We start from the raw sequence: 17,076 nt of genomic DNA, 5'->3' as shown, positions 1-17,076 counted from the left end.
GTGCATTGTAAGCAACCTTGGTATGTGATTCCGTACCCATCCTTTATAATTATATCATTTATATTAATTTTTATTATTGAAATATGTTAAAATCCTATTTATATCTGAATAATATCTGATCTTTATCCGTATTTAAACAGAGAAAATATGGATTTAACTAATATCTGACTTGTATCTTATTTCTTTAGGATAAATATGTATGGATATAGATATGAATATACCAATATTTGATCCATATCATATCTGTTTTCAGCTTTAGGAGCAAATCCATAGGCTATAGCAATCTCATCATAGCTTGACAGTGGAGTTTCTCAAACAATAGTCAATTACTTTCATTCACTTTTTATTGAATTCTGGTCTAGAATTGGGGTTCAGATCCACAAAAAAGTGGGATCCGGTTAACCTTTTCGAGTTGTTGGTTCCGAGCTTTTTGTAGTTGAAGTTTGATTGGTTTCTTAAGGCTGATGGGAAGACAGGAGATTGCTTTGCTATTCGGGATAATTATGGAGGTTAATAGCTGCTTCAATTCTCCTATTGGGAACTTTGGGCCTGTTATTTAACTCAGGGGTGCTTCGGAGGGTATGAAAATGGTGGTGGTCAATCTCTTGAGGAGGATGATGCCATTGCGGCCATCAAATGGAATGAGAGAGTCGGCGACTCAGCTCATCCGCTCCTTCGAGAAATTAGGATCATGAATTCAACTCTTGATCTTTTACACTTCGAGCGTGCAATCCAATGCTGTCAACCATTTTTCATGTGACACTTTTAGAGCATCATTTAAGGATTATAACTTTATGTATGCATGTATGCAGGTAGGTAGGTAGGTATGTAAATATTGAATTTTTTTTTAAAGATAGCGCTGGTATCGAACGAATTATTTAGTTTGCGAAATTTTTTTTTTCATAATATTTGTTTTTTAGAAGTTGATTTTTAAAAATATAATGTGTGAGAAAATGGTTTTAACTGTTTGGTTGATCATGAGAAAGTGGTATATTCAGCATTATTTTTGAAAAAATGGTATGAAATATTCATTATACTCTTAATAAAAAAAATCTTATTCATAAATTTTGATGACTTAAAACTAATTTTGAAAAAACAAAAAATTTCAATTCTGAACCGACAGAAAAGTAATTTTTATATCTTTTATAGATTTTTTTCATAAAATATTAAGGTCTTATTTTCATAAAAATACTTTTAAAAAAAAAACTCTAACTGAATATATATATATATATATATATATATATATATATATATATATATATATTAATCTGTTGATCGTATATTTTTTCAATCTATTCTGCGAACCAAATCAGTTCCGTACACACATGTGCATTGGGCTTGTCTCACTTTTTTCCCCCATAGCATCCGCCGATTCCTCGTCACGGGAATGTCGGTCTCCTTTACGTTATTTAACCAACTTTCGTTTCTTCATTCTAGAAGCGAATCTTCCAAACCCTTCCTCCTCTCATTCTTTGACCCGATAGACTTCCGTCTCATCAGAAACTTATCCCTCCATCTCTTTCTCTCTCCTATATTCCTCATACCATGTGAAGCCGTTTTTAAACGGTTAAACCCCAACCCCAACCTCAAAGGCTCAAACAAAACCTCCTCCGGTGAACGCCGCCACCGACGATGTCGCCGGTATTGTCCTGCGGCCTGGAGTGGGTGGTGTGCGTGGGATGCGCCCGCTGGGCCTGGCGGCGGTGCACCCACGCCGGCGCCCGCGACAGCGCCGCCTGGTCCCCCGCCTCCCCCGCCGACTTCGCCCCCGTTCCCCGCGTCTGCCGCGCCGTCCTCGCCTCCTACGAGCCCGACCTCGCCCGGCCCCGCTGGGCCCCCGCCCGCCCCGGCGGCTACCTCATGGACCCCGCCGCCGTCGCCAAGCGCACCTCCCACCCCGATACCGCCGGTCGCTGCCCTCCCTACATGATCTACCTCGACCACGCCGCCCGCGAGGTCGTCCTCGCCGTCCGCGGCCTCAGCCTCGTCCGCGACGCGGACTACCGCCTCCTCCTCGACGGCCACCCCGGCTCGTCGCCCTTCGACGGCGGCTACGTCCATCGCGGCCTCCTACGGGCCGCCGTCTGGCTGCTCAACCGCGAGGCCGACACCATCTGCCGCCTCCTCCGGGAGAACGGGCCAGATTATAGCCTCGTGCTCGCCGGGCACTCGCTGGGGGCCGGGGTGGCGGCGCTTATGGCGGTGGTCGTGGTGAACCACCTCGACCGGTTCGGGGGTATCCCGAGGAGCCGGGTCAGGTGCTATGCCATCGCGCCCGCCAGGTGTATGTCGTTGGATCTCGCGATCAAGTATGCGGATGTGATCCACTCCGTAGTGCTGCAGGCAAGTAAAGGATATCTTCTCTTGCTGCTTTTTTAGGTTTCCTTCTTGTGAGCGCTTTAGAATTTATTAATTAACTAAGTTGTTGCTATTTAGTATTTAACAGGAAAGATTTAATGTTGGAAGGGAGAGGAGTTTATAAATTTGAACTGGGTGATCAAATAAAGAAGGTAGTGATAGATCAAATGGATGTTTTTTTCGCTGATTTGGAGCTTTTGTGTTGTTGATTAGATGGCCAGTTAGACATGCAGAGAAAGTTTAGTGGAGAAGGATTTCTTATGATCACATACAGATGAATTTACAAGATTGTTTAGACTTTGAGTTCGAGTTAGCAAGGAAATTAAAGTAGCTTTGAACTGGATTTTAGAACGAAACGGAAAAAGAAATATTTTGGTATGGGATTCAATAATCTGGGTTTTTAGATGAATTCTGGGATAGGCATAAGCACGGAAAATTGGTTACTGAAAGTGCAGTCTATAATAAAAATGATGATAAGGAAGTAAAATATGAAAACCTGGCGCCTTCATCTACACAGGGCCTAGGAGTCATCACGTAGCTTTGAAAAAGTCAGTACCTTCAGCATGAAGTCACAACATGGGAAAGGAAAGTAAACTAAATTCATATTGTAAATATTGGCTATAATTGTCACCTTCATTATATATACAAATAAATGTTTGAAAATGCAGTCTAACTTCAACTATAATAGGCTTCAAAAGGTCTCTAAATTGTTGCCACATCAGTTATTTCAAGTCGTTCTGTGGTGGCATTATGGCTCAAGATATCTTCAAGATTAGCAATGAACGCTTCTATAGATGCAAAGTTCATGCTGACCAATCAATGAGTAATCATTTTATGCATCTTTTCTCCACTTCTGACTTGAGTGTAGAAGTGAGACTTATCTATATACGCAGCTGGAACTTGTTTCATGTTGGTCTTTAGCTGTAAATTGATGGTTCAACTTTTCCGGGACAGTCCTCAATATTACCTAATTGTTACATAAATATCATGGTTTAAGTATTAGTGTTTTCACCTGAGAACATTTACTTTCTATTCTTTGTTTTTCTCAGTATTCTAATAACGTGTCAAGATTCAATATATCCTACAAGTGATTGGTTTTGACGCGTTAATTCTGCCATTCTAGGATGATTTTTTGCCAAGAACACCAACCCCCTTGGAGCATATTTTTGGATCTATTTTCTGGTAAGTCTTGAATTTCTATACTTCCAAACCCCACGCAAGCTTTTTCTATCACTTTCCTCTGCTTCTATCTTTTTTTATATATATTTGAGGTAAAATTGAAATAACTTTATTCCTTATTGTTTTGGACAGCTTGCCATGTTTATTATTTTTCGTTTGCATGAGAGATACATTTGTATCGGAAGATAAAAAGCTTAAAGATCCAACGAGGCTTTATGCTCCTGGTCGAATGTATCACATCGTCGAGAGAAAATTTTGCAGGTACTAAAATATTAATATTGCTAACTAGTATTCTGGTCAAGTGGCTTCTGTGATTTAAAGATCGCAATTGTCTCAATCACCAATGGAGCACATAAATTGCAAGTTATGCATATTGCCTTCTTATGGATGCTTTGGATTGGATGGAATATTTCAATTTTAAAATAATGATAACTTGTTGAATGTCTCAAATTTGTTGAAAAGCAAAAATCTTGTCTATACATTCTAATCAGAGCTGTAATTGGTATGTATAGGAATAGGGGAGGGAATTGTCTATCTTATGCTCTTTAGAAGGTGTGCATTGCTTGTTCAAAAATCACATAGACCACTCTTCATTTCACAGATAAATATGATATTCCTTTAATAATAGAAAAATTCCAAACAATTGCTATTTTTTATTTATAACTCTTAAGCTAAAGACTAACTATTTATGTTTTTCTGGTATCTTGGGATTTCTTATATTCCATCCTGCAGAGCTTCCTCTTATCCCTTTTCACCATTTCTGTTCAGGTCTTCCTTGATTCTTAATTAAGATTCTTTAAGCAAATGAATTCTCCTCCTACCGTATACATACATGATTTATTGGCACTCTAGAAGTTGAAGTCCAAAAAGATTGAGTTCCAAGAGAAAACCAGTTAGAGAACAAGGGGTCAAACTTCTATCCAAAAGGAGTGATGAACATGATTGATCTGATATGTAATTTTTTCTCGATCTGGTATATAATTTTGTCTTGATACAAGTAAGAGCTGCCATGACATTTTGCTAATCTCTTTAATATATGGTAAAAGGATGCCATTTGTTCATTGATCCAGAATTTACGGTGTTGTGATGTTATTTTCCAGCATTGCGATGATCTGGCATTTAATCCATAAATTCTTGTTGGGATTCTATTCAAAAAGAAAACAGAATTCATTACTGCGGTGAATCTAGGCCCTATTTGGACTGACTGACAAATTATCTGTGCATAACATTCCCACAAGGAAGTTAATGTGAAAATGATTGTGTGAGAGGGGAGTTTGAAGGGATTGGGGAAAAGATGGAAGGAGGCTGTGAACCCATATCTCTATAACCAAGAATAAGTAGAATCACCTTTTTATTTAATTCATTATCCTAATTTTTTGGGATTAATTTTGTGCATAGCCTCCCTAATCCCTTCAAAATCTGCTCCCACAATGGCAACTGCTACTTAACTCCCTCCTGTGTAGGGATGTTATGCATGGTTAATCTGTCCATGCATCCAAACAAGGCCTTAAAGTGCTTTTAATGGATTCATCCCATATTTTTATACAAGAAAATAGTGCTTTGATCTGTGAAAAGACATTTGATTGGATGTTGAGAAAAGTTTGTGGGCTGTCTGAAATGGCACCCGTTTGATGCCTGATCATATTCAAATCAAGACTTATTCATTGTGCCTTTGGACTTTTCAGATGTTTGAAATTCAAAGGTGTTACTGTAATGGCTTATTTTGACTGCTCTTCATCAGACTTTTGAATCAGTTTTACCAGTTCCTTGAGCTGACTATTGTTCTCAAATCAGTGCAAGCTGCAAAATTGAATTATTGGAAATTAAATGATTAGTGTTCTGAGATTCATTGCGGGAGCAGATTCAGATTTAGATATTTAGAAGTAAATGATAGACTTTTTCCCTATTTTACAAAAGGTTAATTGGATATACTGTGATGAAGCATCTCCTGGAATTGACTTCTGTCATCGAATCTGCTACTGAAAATTCATATTATCCTACTATAATCACCAAAATTTCAGATTATGTAGCTTTCTCAAACCTTCTGTCAGCTTGGGATATCTCAAACCCTCTCCAAAACATTTGTAGGTTTTTCCGCAACTCTCTTAAACCTTCCACACAGTGCTGCTGGTGATGTGTAATAGCAAAGAAATAAAAAGAGAATTGCATCAGACAATCAGTTGTCTGAGACAAAAGAACAAACTATAAAATGAATTCTGACTCATAAATCATAGCATTGCTCGGTTCTGTTACATAGTTACCAGTCTGCTGAAATATCGATTAATGCTGTTAGATCTTTATTATAACATAAGATGTTTTATCATAACATAAGTTTGCTATAGCACATGAAAATTCCCATCTTAGATTTGTAAAAATACTTCTGTCTAATGAGCTGGCTTTGATAATCATGTAGATGTGGGAGATTCCCTCCTGAGGTGAGAACTGCTATTCCAGTTGAAGGAAGATTCGAGCATATTGTTCTGTCATGCAATGCAATATTTGATCATGGGATTATTTGGATAGAGCGAGAAGCAGAGAGGGCTTTAGAGGTAAGATAGCATCCATCTTCTATTTCTCTGTAAATTAGGTGGATATTAACTTTTGTCGTGATCATGGAGTAGATTTGATACTTTTCTTGTCAATTCTTAATAGTATAACTTGAAATCATTTATCATATGCACAAGTGCTTCTCAAGCAACATGATAAGGATCAACGCTAGGAACTGGCTATAAGAGTAAATAAGCAGATTCTTTCACTCAGAGGTTCATTTTTAGTTGGGTTCACCAGTTGCTTAGGCTAGACACTTAACATTTCATGTCTGGTTTGATACTTTGATTATTTTGTTCCTGGTGGATTTCCTCTACCGCTACCAGAAGAATCCAAACTTTTTGCTTGTTGGACCTGCTTAGACCTTCAAATGATGTAGCTTAAGTATAGAGTAAGTGAGACAGGAACAGGAATATGAAACAGACAGAGCCATAGGAACCTAGCATTTCTTGGAGCACATTCAGCAAAAGTCCTTCAGTTGAGTGTGAAGGTTAAATCACTTTCTTTATATATTATGCCCGCATGTCCATGCCAGCTAGTTCTATCTTTTGTAAGGTCATCAATTGTACCATCTTATTGTACTTATTTGGGGATCCATCCAGTATAGCAATATGTAGGACTTCTCTTAATCAATGAATGAGTATTCTTTTATTAGAGTTACCGATTCAAAAGTACTGGAACTCCTAACCTTCATTTGCCCCCGCTTGGTCGACAATATAAACTAGTTAGCTTCTGTATACAGAAGCCAGCAGGCAAGTCATGAAAGTCAAATAAGAGGTCTATGAGCTCATAAGACATAATCTGTAAACTCCAACTGTTAATTCAACTCTTTAACAAATGTAGGTGTTAACTCCATGACTCTGGCTGCTCTATTATATGATATGAATTATGTGAAAGAGGGAGCATGAATGGAATTAAAAATAAGAATGAGAAGTAATAGTTCCAGAAGATATGTGTTGGGAGCTTATAGGAAGTTTTAAAGTACTAATGTATTTTTTGAAATATGGTGAAGTCAACTTATGGTACATGGCTTGGTTATTTATAACTAGGCTCATAATTACATGGACACAAGCATGGGAGCCAGATTCCAACACATGATAGAGAATTTTTTCTTTGTGCGTGCATGTGTGTGCGGTTAAAGCAGAGTGTTGACTTATATAAGCAAAAATATGTAAAATATATTTGTCAAAAAAGGTAAAGGAATTTATAAATAAAAACAAGGGTTTTTTTGCATGTATATCCTCCTAAATATACTAAATTGCATAAATATCCTCGTAAAATTACTATTTGCATGTATATCCTTATTTTTTTTATATGTACCCGTACCATCTAATGTCGTTAAAAAAATAAACAGCCTAAAACTAAATTGATTGAAATTTTCTTTTGGGTTGATATGTAAAAAAAGTTATAAGGGTATATGCGCAAAAGGCAACTTTACGAGAGTATTCATGCAATTTCTCATATTTAGAAGGGTATACATTCAAAAAAATTCACTAAAAAAAAAAAATCAAAACTCGGCTGGAACTTGCCAAGTTTTTTATGATTCAGTTGGATCAACGAGTCAAAAAAAAAAAATCGAGCCACATTGTCAATTTTCTTTTTTAAGATCTTGACTCGGTCAAGTTGGAATATTATGCGATCATTTTAGTAATGCTATTCTCTATTTGATTTTGATATAATTATCATTATTGAATCTATGATATCTATATATTCTTCATTATTTTTAAAAGATTAAAGCATATCGAATTTAAATTAATTATAGATGCTTAGATTAGTAAAATATTTTTTAGTGATTTGTAGATGTTGAGTTGTTTATTTTTGATGCTAGAATTTCGTAAAAGCAATATGGTATATTTTATAAGAGTTGATATTAACATGAGATCATGTAACAGGATAATATTAATCTTTTTTTGTCACCTTTTTTTTATTAAGAACAACTAAATTATCTTTGCTGGATTTTGATCATTTTTTGTTAGATTTGTTTAAGCGTATGCCCTCCTAAATATGTGTAATTGCATGAATACCCTTGCAAAGTTTTCATTTGCATGTGTATCCTTATAAAGCTTTCTTTTTGTGGCCCTACTCATTAGGCTATTTAAGTCATTTCAAATTTAAATTATTTATTTTTTAACAGCATTAGATGGTATGGATACATATATAAAAAAAAGAAAGAAAAAGAAGAGTATATATGCAAAATAAGTATTTTATGAGGGTATATACGTAAATAGTAATTTTATGAGGATATTCATATAATTTAGTATATTTTGGAGGGTATACATGCAAAAAAACCCCTAAAAACAAAGGAATGATTTTTTTGAACATTTTCTTCTTCATGGCTATCTTTTTAATGATTGTAGCAAGTTCTTGAAATTCAGCGTCTAGTCATTCTTTTAAATAGTATAGTGGACAGCATCTCAACAGTCTTATTTGTTGGATTTCAGTTGGTCTTAAATTTTGGACGTATTGCTTACAGCGCTTGAAATAACCTAAAAGCTCCAATGTTGTTGAACATTTGTGAAATATTTTGATGCTTAATGGATCAAGATTTGAAAACAGCTTGTACCTTGGTGAGATCTCATAGCAATATATGACTCTGGCAGTCTGTCTCGAGGTGCTGGAAGTTGGAACAACCATAGACTGGAGCACCTGCAGGCCATAAACTAACTGGAGGTACCTTAGAAGGCAAAGATGAACTTCCAGTTAGCATCCCATAGAAAAAGCATTAAAGATCTGTCAATGAATAGTCACTATATAGAAATGAAGCCACTTATTACATTTCTGTTATTTTTGGAGAGTCTGGCATGCTTTGCAGCTTCATCACCCTATATATCATGACTATTCCGAGCAATGCCATATAAAATATCATCTTCTAAGTAAAGGTTGAAAGAAATAGCACTAGTCTTCCCAAATCGTACTTAGTTAAATTTGATGATAACCTTTTTACCTGAGAGAGAAAATATAAGCTGCAGATCAATTATCAATCTTTTTGGATTCTCTCAGATCATGAATGAAAGAGCTGAGGAAACAACTCCTCCAACACAGCAAAGGATGGAGAGACAATCTCTTGACATGGAACACAAGGATGCACTGGAAAGAGCAATGAGCTTGAAACTGCTGCATGATGTGGCTCCAGCTGAAGAACCCTCTCTTGACGTGGGCCCCTCAACCAGTGATGAAGTAACCTCAACCAGCGACTCCACATCTAGTGGGAGAACCATTTGGGATGATCTGGTGGAGCAGCTCTTAGACGACGATGAATCTGGGGATCCCATCTTGAAAGAAGATTCTAGTTTTAGTTCTACAATGTCGGATCCTTTAATAGAACGATGACTTCGAAATGTTTGTTATCAGGTAAAACAGAGTTCTGCACTACATCATTCTTTTCTCAAACATAGTCTAACAAAGAAAGTGAAGCAGATATTACTTTAACTGGAGGTCCAACCGTAGGAATCTGTTCTTTGTCATGCAAATCATTCTAACGTTGTGTATAAGAGAATTTTCCCCCCACTTTTCTGGTATATATTTCTCATACCATTGAGCTATTGAATAACATTGAGTTTTTAAGCAATTATGAACTCTCATACACGGTATCCTGATGTTTACATTCATTTTGTGTGTCTTGAATCTGGTTTCACTCTGTTCTTTGGTTCTGCACTTGCTTAAGCTTGTGATTGTTCTCTCTTCCTTTGTAATTTTCTTTATCCATTTGTACTATCACCATTTCATTTGCTGAATGAAAGTGATTAGCACTTTGCCGAATCTTCTTTTCTAAAAAAAAAATAAAATCACCGAGCCTTGAAACAAACATGGTCAGGTTGTAAAAGAAATGTAGATTTCTTTTGTAAATTCTGAACTAGATCAAAGAGTTAGAAGAAGGGAGGAGAACATATGTAATTAACCATAAACAATTACTATTTCATACTAGTCCTAGAATTCGTACTTTAGTCTTTCTCATGATTGCTTGAACAAATCTTCAACAAAATTACGAACTAGAAGGATCTTTACGTTGACCGTGGATTTATATGGAGGATTCTGCTATCAGTGAACCCAAATCGCCCGTAGATGCCACAGCAGACAACATGTGTTGTAAATCCAGCACTGGATCCAAATGGAAACAAATCGCATCTTTCAAACAAACTAATCAGCATTTCTAGAAATTTCTAATTTGTATGACTCATTATGATACCATCCAAGTCAAACCATTTTAATGGCTGGTTGATCTCCTCTGCCACCAGATCGAACACGTTGCAGTGAATCAGATCTCTCCTGGATAAAGAAACTAATCAGCATTTCTAGAAGTTTCTAATATGTATGACTCATGATACCATTCAAGTCAAACCTTTTAATGGCTGGTCGATCTATCTGCGACCAGATCAAACACGTTGCAATTAATCAGGTATCTCCTGGACTTTTTCCTCTCCTTGGATCCTTCCAGAGGAAACATCATCAATATAAGCAAGCTCCAGTTTTGGCGACTATTCAAAACTCCTAGACGCGGCTACCGCGCTGTAGTTGCGTTCAAACGTTTCCACACAAAGCCATGATTCAGAACACGAAGTCGTGTGTTCAAACTTTTCATTGTACCATTGGACTCTTTCTCGTGAAAATGTGGTGCAATGATTCAAAGCTAATTTAGGAAATTCTTCGAGAAGATGAAATAAGATATGATTTATGGGCGTTATAATCTTCAACCTATATCTGTTTTTTTTATTATTTTTTTGTTGAAAAACAAGGATTGGTTATAGGAGGGTGAAAAAATAGATTGGTGAAAAAAAAATTCTACTATCCCTCCGAGAGTCAGTCCAGCCTAATCATTGTCAAAAATAGCATCCCTCGCGTGCGGAGACTACATGGTTGACTATTTCTTTGGATGGCTCGCTTTTCTTTGGATGGCTCATGCTTTGCTTTTACTGAACTCTAAATATCTAAAGATAAATAGTCGATTTGTGTATCACTAATTATGTAAATCCATGACGAAAGGCTGACCGCCCTGCAATTTTTATGCATATAACCGGTTTTTGTCAGGATTTGACACAGAGTTGAAGCCAACTTCACCCTCCAAACAGACAGCCAATTACCAAAACAGCAAAATATCCAGAAGCAGTTCCCTATGGAAATTCATATACTAATCTTCCTTCTGTAGGAGATCTACTCATGAAACGAATAGAGATCGCGAAATAAACAAGCAAAAAGCTCACATGAAAAGTTCATCCCAACAAGATTTCATAATATATTTACATAACCACTAAGAAAACCATAAATACAATCACAAATCAAGACCAGTCATGGAGAGCCAACTATCTCCTATTCCCTACCTTCTCCTGCAGCCAAGTCAGTGATGGAAAGCACTACAACTAGCTGGAAATATACAGAGGCAAAAGAAGGAGGAGAAAGAAAAAGGTCATCATCTACGATATATATATCCATCCTTCTGTATGGGACTTCCCAATCCCATCCTCCTTCATCGATCCCCTACCGAAATGGCTCTGTCGACCCGGCCGAGGGGCGACCGCGAGAGCTGCCTCGAGAGTTCACGAAGGACGGGCCTGGTCTCTAGCATTTGTAGCAGTGACTGGTCTTCGATCTTCTCAACCTCCTTCTTGATCCTCCTCACTTGGCTATGAATTGGGACCTCTGCTCCATTCCTCGAGCCCCTGTTATGCTCTCCTTCCGGCATGCTCTTCTCCATGTCTTCCTTAGCCCCAGTCTCAGAGAAACAACCTTTCATGCGTATATTACCTTCCTCTTACTCTTTGTTTGGGGGACTTTCATTTATATACTACAAGGAGAGGAGGGGAGAGGGGGAGGCATGATTTGTATCAGTTGAGAGGTAGGAAGGGAAGGTGGTGGGAAATCTCTCTCAGTTTGGAGAGTTGGAAACGGCTCTTTTTTGAACCATTGGGGTCGAAAAGGAAGCAAAGGCCAAAACCGGTCCATCCAGCTACTTGGACTGGGAAGTCCGCTAAATATCCGTCCCATTTTTACCATACTGCCTGGAATTTTTATGGGTTTACAGCCTTCCAAATCGACCGAACCACCGTCTTGGTTCAGGAAAACATGAGTGCGTTCACACGCTTTTAAATGGATTGTGAGGTGCGTGGAAATGATCAAAGCCGGCCCCCGTGTTGCTTTTTAGTTGATCGAATCCTCCCAAAAGAAGGTTTTCTGCAGGTGGGTGGGTGAGTTCGGATGACTTTTGCCTGTAATGATTCATATTTACCCTCCAACCTGTCCTTGTTTGCTTAGGTTGTGAAGTTAAGGAGACGCATTCTCGCGAAGACGTTGTCACGAGGTATGCGACAACGTCTTATGAAAAGAAGAAAAAAAATGGGGCTTTGATTTCACCGAAAGTGGTAGCACGGTGGAAATAGAGCTTTGATTCAACTGGAGTAGCCTAGGTTCGAAATGCGCGGGCATCGATTAAATGTGGAGACTGGATGTTCCCTGCCTGGTTTGTCCAGTAGAGTTGCTATCTGGTCTGCTGTTTACTTAGATGGTGCTGGTATAACGTACTCATAAGGGGACAAGGTTACCACGTTGGTGGAGCTCTGCCACGGGTGGGGAGGGTGTGAGTAAAAAAAGTTCTACCTGTAGTGAACATTCTCCAGCAGAGAGGAGGCCCAATGGGGGTTGCTACGCGGGTGAGGTTCTCCTCGCCCCCCTCTTTCCTTTTGTTGCACCAAAAATAAAAAAAGAAAAAAAATACAACTTATTCTATATTATCTAAACCCTAGAGATATTATATCTTATATAAAGTACACCATGTGGCCGTGTACATTGCCAATTGAAGCTACTCGTTTCTGTAGCAATATAGATGAATAGGGTCTGCAAGAACGAGTGGTTGTGTGAGGATTCGTGTAAGCATGTATTTAGTCCCACATTGATTATTCGCTGGATAGATTTTAGGTATTTATATAAGATTGAAAAATTCAAATAATATGTAGATTGTTACAAATGATTTTAAAGTTTAAGATTTAAGATCACTAGAAACTATGTCCTCTAAAAAAATTATTCTCAAAATATGATTAAAAAAAGAAATTTGGTAAGGTGGTTGAGGTTAAACATATTTTTTCTTCTTCATATGGACCATTATGCCACCTAAATGGTCTCTAACTCAAATTGGCAATTATTTAAGTATAGCAAGGTAGGCCTACTGCTATGCATGGTAAATAATTTCATAGGCAAAAGTAAAATGAGAAGATGACCAACATATGGGAAAAATATATCGTTAATGAGCTCTTGAATAAGTCTATAAGGTGCAAGGATTAAATATTACCATCAGGATCCCAAGCCATCAAAGTGAAGAAGATGTTATTGTTTTCCATCTTTTTAGCATCCTGTGCCTGGCTTTCAGATTCATGCTGATGGCTGTTTTGAGAATTTAATTTTGAAATAACAAATATTTCGTTTTGACGGTTCATCCTTAAACTATGTACATATAATTTAATTTTCATTTTAATTTTAAAAATAAAAATATAAAATGCAAAGCATACTAAAATTGAAGGGTAATTTTGGATTTAAGTTTTAAAATTATCATGATATTGCATTTGCAATTATCAGGATCTTAAAGCACTTCTTTCATGAATGTGCAGGGGAATCATGGCTTACAAGATTTCTTTTTGTGATTAAAGGGTATATTCTTGGATGCATGAGAATCTTGCACATTTTGGCTCTTTTATGGTTGATTTTCAATTATCTCACGCATATTACTTTCTCTCTCTCTCTTATTGTTAAAGTGGGTAGATCATACCTGACGAGTACGGATGCACCCAATAAAATCAGAAAACAAAATGCCTCAGAGTACTCAGGGCAGCTCCCCATTACCAGCCCACAAGGTACTACTAGAATGAGTGGCTACATAAACAGCTACCCAATATGCAGCCCCGTTGGTTTCTCGAAACATATGCTTGGCTTGGAAGCCCCTCCGTCCCTCAACATTGCTCAGATATCTCGAAGCAATGGGTGATCGCATCTGTTGTCCCTTCGACCTCCCTAGATCCAACTAATAACCGTGGCCGAATCACCTTCCAGGATGATAGAGTTGGTTCGTAACTTGCGCCGGGCATGAAGGCCCACCCAAGCAGCCCTAAGCTTCGCACCGAGAACCGAGATGTCGAATAGCTGAAAACCACTTGTAGCCACCACCCTGGCATACGGATCTCTAATGACAAAACCCGCGCTACCCCTCACCCCTCTATCCAAGATAGATCCATTGAAGTTGACTTTGAGGAAGCTCGGACGTGAGGCTCCTAGGTGAAAAATACCGTATGGGATGCTGCCGGAGCAGAGTGGAAACTTCAGATGTCCCGAGTTGTCAAAGTCCCTTACACGGATGTGATATGACTAATTTTCGCCGCCTGCGCCCTGACGCTCTCCACTACAAGCCTCGACGAGCCTCGACGACATACTGTGTTCGCCAAACGTATTAGAAATAGTAACTCAACTCATCTGTAGTATTCTTAGTTTATCTAATTTGTTGATTTGTCCCTTTTGTTTCACTTTGAAATGGAAGCATAGTGATACTTTGCACGTGGTCAATAAGGAGATGGATAACTTCAATACATAAGCTTCCGTCGGAGAGGCCACCCTCGCGGTCGTTTTCGTTCGATTGGGAAAAAGGCAAGAGAGCCGAGCTTCCGGTCGCCGGCAGCCGACGAAAGGGTCAACAGTGGCGTTCCACCCAGGAGCCCATTGGAAAACGAATTGAAATTTTCTTGAACGCCAACCATCTGATCTTGATCGATCGAGTGACGATGAATAGTCCTCGGCTCAGTTTTTTTTTTTTTTTTTTTGCTGAAAATCCTCGGCTCAGTTTATCCGGATTCAACTTACCCGTTTCTGCCATGCTCAAGTTTATGCGGACTTATACATAACGTTTCTATGTTGATTATCTTCCACATAGAAATAAATACACGCAAATATGGGCGTACATGCATAAAAATTACTACGCGGACATACCTCCGTATAGAATTTAATATGCCAAAAATTCTAGCATTTGCATAAAATTTTTGTGCGGAAGAAATCTACATAAAATTACTATACGGACATGACCGCATAAAAATTACTATGCAGACAAGATCACATAAATATTACCAGACGGACGCATGCGAGGCTGTGAATAAATATTTCTAGAATCCGCATAAACGGTATTACGCAAATATGCGTATACAGATTCATTTATGCATGGAAACCAATATGCCGATATCAGCAAGAGTATGCGTAAAATTTCTATGCTGATCTATTCCACATAGAAACTAACGAAATAAATATACGAACACACACAAAAAATATGTGGACCAATTTCGCATAGAATTTTGCATGCGGAAGCCCAACACGCACATAAAATTTCTTTGCGGAAGAATATATATTTTTTTTTGGTACTATGGGGAAGAATACCTAATCGAAAGTTATATGCAAATATATGCAAAGTCACGCATATAAAGTGTATGCGGGCTCATTTCCGGATAGAAGCTAATATGCAGACAACAAGGAGCTAACGCATAGAATATCTATGCGTAAGCAAATCCGCATAGAATTTTAATATGCGGACAGCCTTATCTGAGTCGACCGCGTTCCCCCTTCGATCTTACCATCGGCCTCCACCGCCGCAGTGCCAGCCCAACCCTTAGGCGACATAGGCGGCCGCCTAAGGTCCTAGCCCCAAAGAAGGCCCCGGTTGGCCGGTTCTCTTTTCATGCCCCTCCTACCCGCCTCAGTAGTATCAGTGCTGTGCTCCACTAGATCGCACCGTCTTCATCTCTTCTTCCCTCCGGAGCTCCAGCACCATCACCTCACCACTGGCGGCGAGGCCTTGAGAAAACCAGGATCTACACAGCTTCTTCACCGGTGAGGACGAGGAGGCAAGGTCGTCATTTGTCCTAGCATCTCAAGCTCCATCATCTGCTGGCCTTGCATGCCCAACTCGTGAGGTGAGCAAAAAGTGTTTGGCGAATTGTTTCTTGGAAAGAATAGAAATATCATTGGGATTTCATAGGATTATGATTGCATGGTTGAAAGACTATTATTAAATCTCAATCCTTGCATGCAAATGTTCTCTTACGATTCTTAGAATTGTTAGGTCCCTTGAGAGTTAGGATCCACTTGGGTCGGGTATAGCGTAGTCCCTTAGTCATCTGGTTCACCAATAACCAGAGGGTGGAATCAGTTTTTTAGAAATTTGGTGTTGCTTGATCAAAATGTTTGTAGCAGCAAGTTTATATAGGCGAGCATAAGATGTTTGTTGAAATGTTTCTTCCAAATTTTGTCTTGTTTGGTTGAAATGTTTGTAGGAGTTAGCTTATCTAAATATAGTATATGGTGCCTGTCAAAATGTTAGCTAGTGTTAAGTCACGTTTGTGGTGTTTATTAGGCTTGGAGAAACTCTATAACAAGGTATTTGAAAAGGTAATTTAAGTAGGAAAGGTATGATTAAATGATATGAAATGGTGTTATTTTATAATGTGTTGAAATCATTGAGGATATGCATTTCCAGTTGTTGTAGGCTTGTACCAAGGATCCAGACTAAGGCATATTTTTTGAAACCAGTTGTAGAACTTACTGCTAATACATAGAAAGGTGGACAGTGATATATGTTATTTGCACATGGTATATTGTGAATTGATTCAATGCCTAGCACGAGTCACTTTGTCGATGAAAGAACTAGGGATTGAAAAAATTTAGGTATTAAATTCAAAAGTTATGAAACAACTAATAAACATATTACTAGCATGAATAAGTAGATTGATTTATAAGTGAGATTATTGAAAAACAAGACAATTGACAAAAGTTTCTAAGAACAAATAAACTGAGAGAAGGATCATGGTGTTGTCTTAATCTTGAAAACTTTTTAAAACATGGTGAATATTCCGATATTGGTCTTGATCTGTTTTCAGAGTTAAAAGTTTTAAAAAAATTTTTACAAACAGAAACTAGGACCTCTATTAATATTTTAAGTTTTATAAAAAAAACAGATTCTTTTCTAAATGCATGCAT

The 17,076-nt window shown here is 38.1% G+C and overlaps 2 protein-coding genes across 2 annotated transcripts; one reads left to right on the top strand and one right to left on the bottom strand.

Moving 5' to 3' along the window:
* The first annotated feature begins 1,439 nt into the window (after positions 1–1,439).
* On the top strand, positions 1,440–9,869 carry LOC103695804 (uncharacterized). Its single transcript, XM_008777224.6, has 5 exons — positions 1,440–2,343; positions 3,482–3,540; positions 3,670–3,798; positions 5,951–6,086; positions 9,085–9,869. The coding sequence occupies exons 1-5, from the start codon at positions 1,633–1,635 to the stop codon at positions 9,412–9,414; spliced, it is 1,365 nt and encodes a 454-aa protein (XP_008775446.3). The 5' UTR covers positions 1,440–1,632; the 3' UTR covers positions 9,415–9,869.
* Positions 9,870–11,262: 1,393 nt separating this feature from the next.
* On the bottom strand, positions 11,263–11,946 carry LOC103695812 (uncharacterized). Its single transcript, XM_008777231.6, has one exon. The coding sequence runs from the start codon at positions 11,810–11,812 to the stop codon at positions 11,546–11,548; it is 267 nt and encodes an 88-aa protein (XP_008775453.1). The 5' UTR covers positions 11,813–11,946; the 3' UTR covers positions 11,263–11,545.
* Positions 11,947–17,076: the final 5,130 nt, after the last annotated feature.

This window comes from Phoenix dactylifera, chromosome 5 (genome assembly GCF_051530095.1).
Source record: "Phoenix dactylifera cultivar Ajwa chromosome 5, Ajwa_hap1_PhDact_Kaust_v1.1, whole genome shotgun sequence".
Classification (NCBI taxonomy): domain Eukaryota; kingdom Viridiplantae; phylum Streptophyta; class Magnoliopsida; order Arecales; family Arecaceae; genus Phoenix; species Phoenix dactylifera.
This window is presented reverse-complemented; position numbering and strand designations above follow the sequence as displayed.

Coding starts and splice junctions, on each gene's coding strand:
- LOC103695804 (XM_008777224.6), top strand. CDS start 1,633: ATGTCGCCGGTATTGTCCTGCGGCCTGGAGTGGGTGGTGTGCGTGGGA. Junction 2,344..3,481: donor TCCACTCCGTAGTGCTGCAG/GCAAGTAAAGGA, acceptor CTGCCATTCTAG/GATGATTTTTTGCCAAGAAC. Junction 6,087..9,084: donor AAGCAGAGAGGGCTTTAGAG/GTAAGATAGCAT, acceptor GGATTCTCTCAG/ATCATGAATGAAAGAGCTGA.
- LOC103695812 (XM_008777231.6), bottom strand. CDS start 11,812: ATGAAAGGTTGTTTCTCTGAGACTGGGGCTAAGGAAGACATGGAGAAG.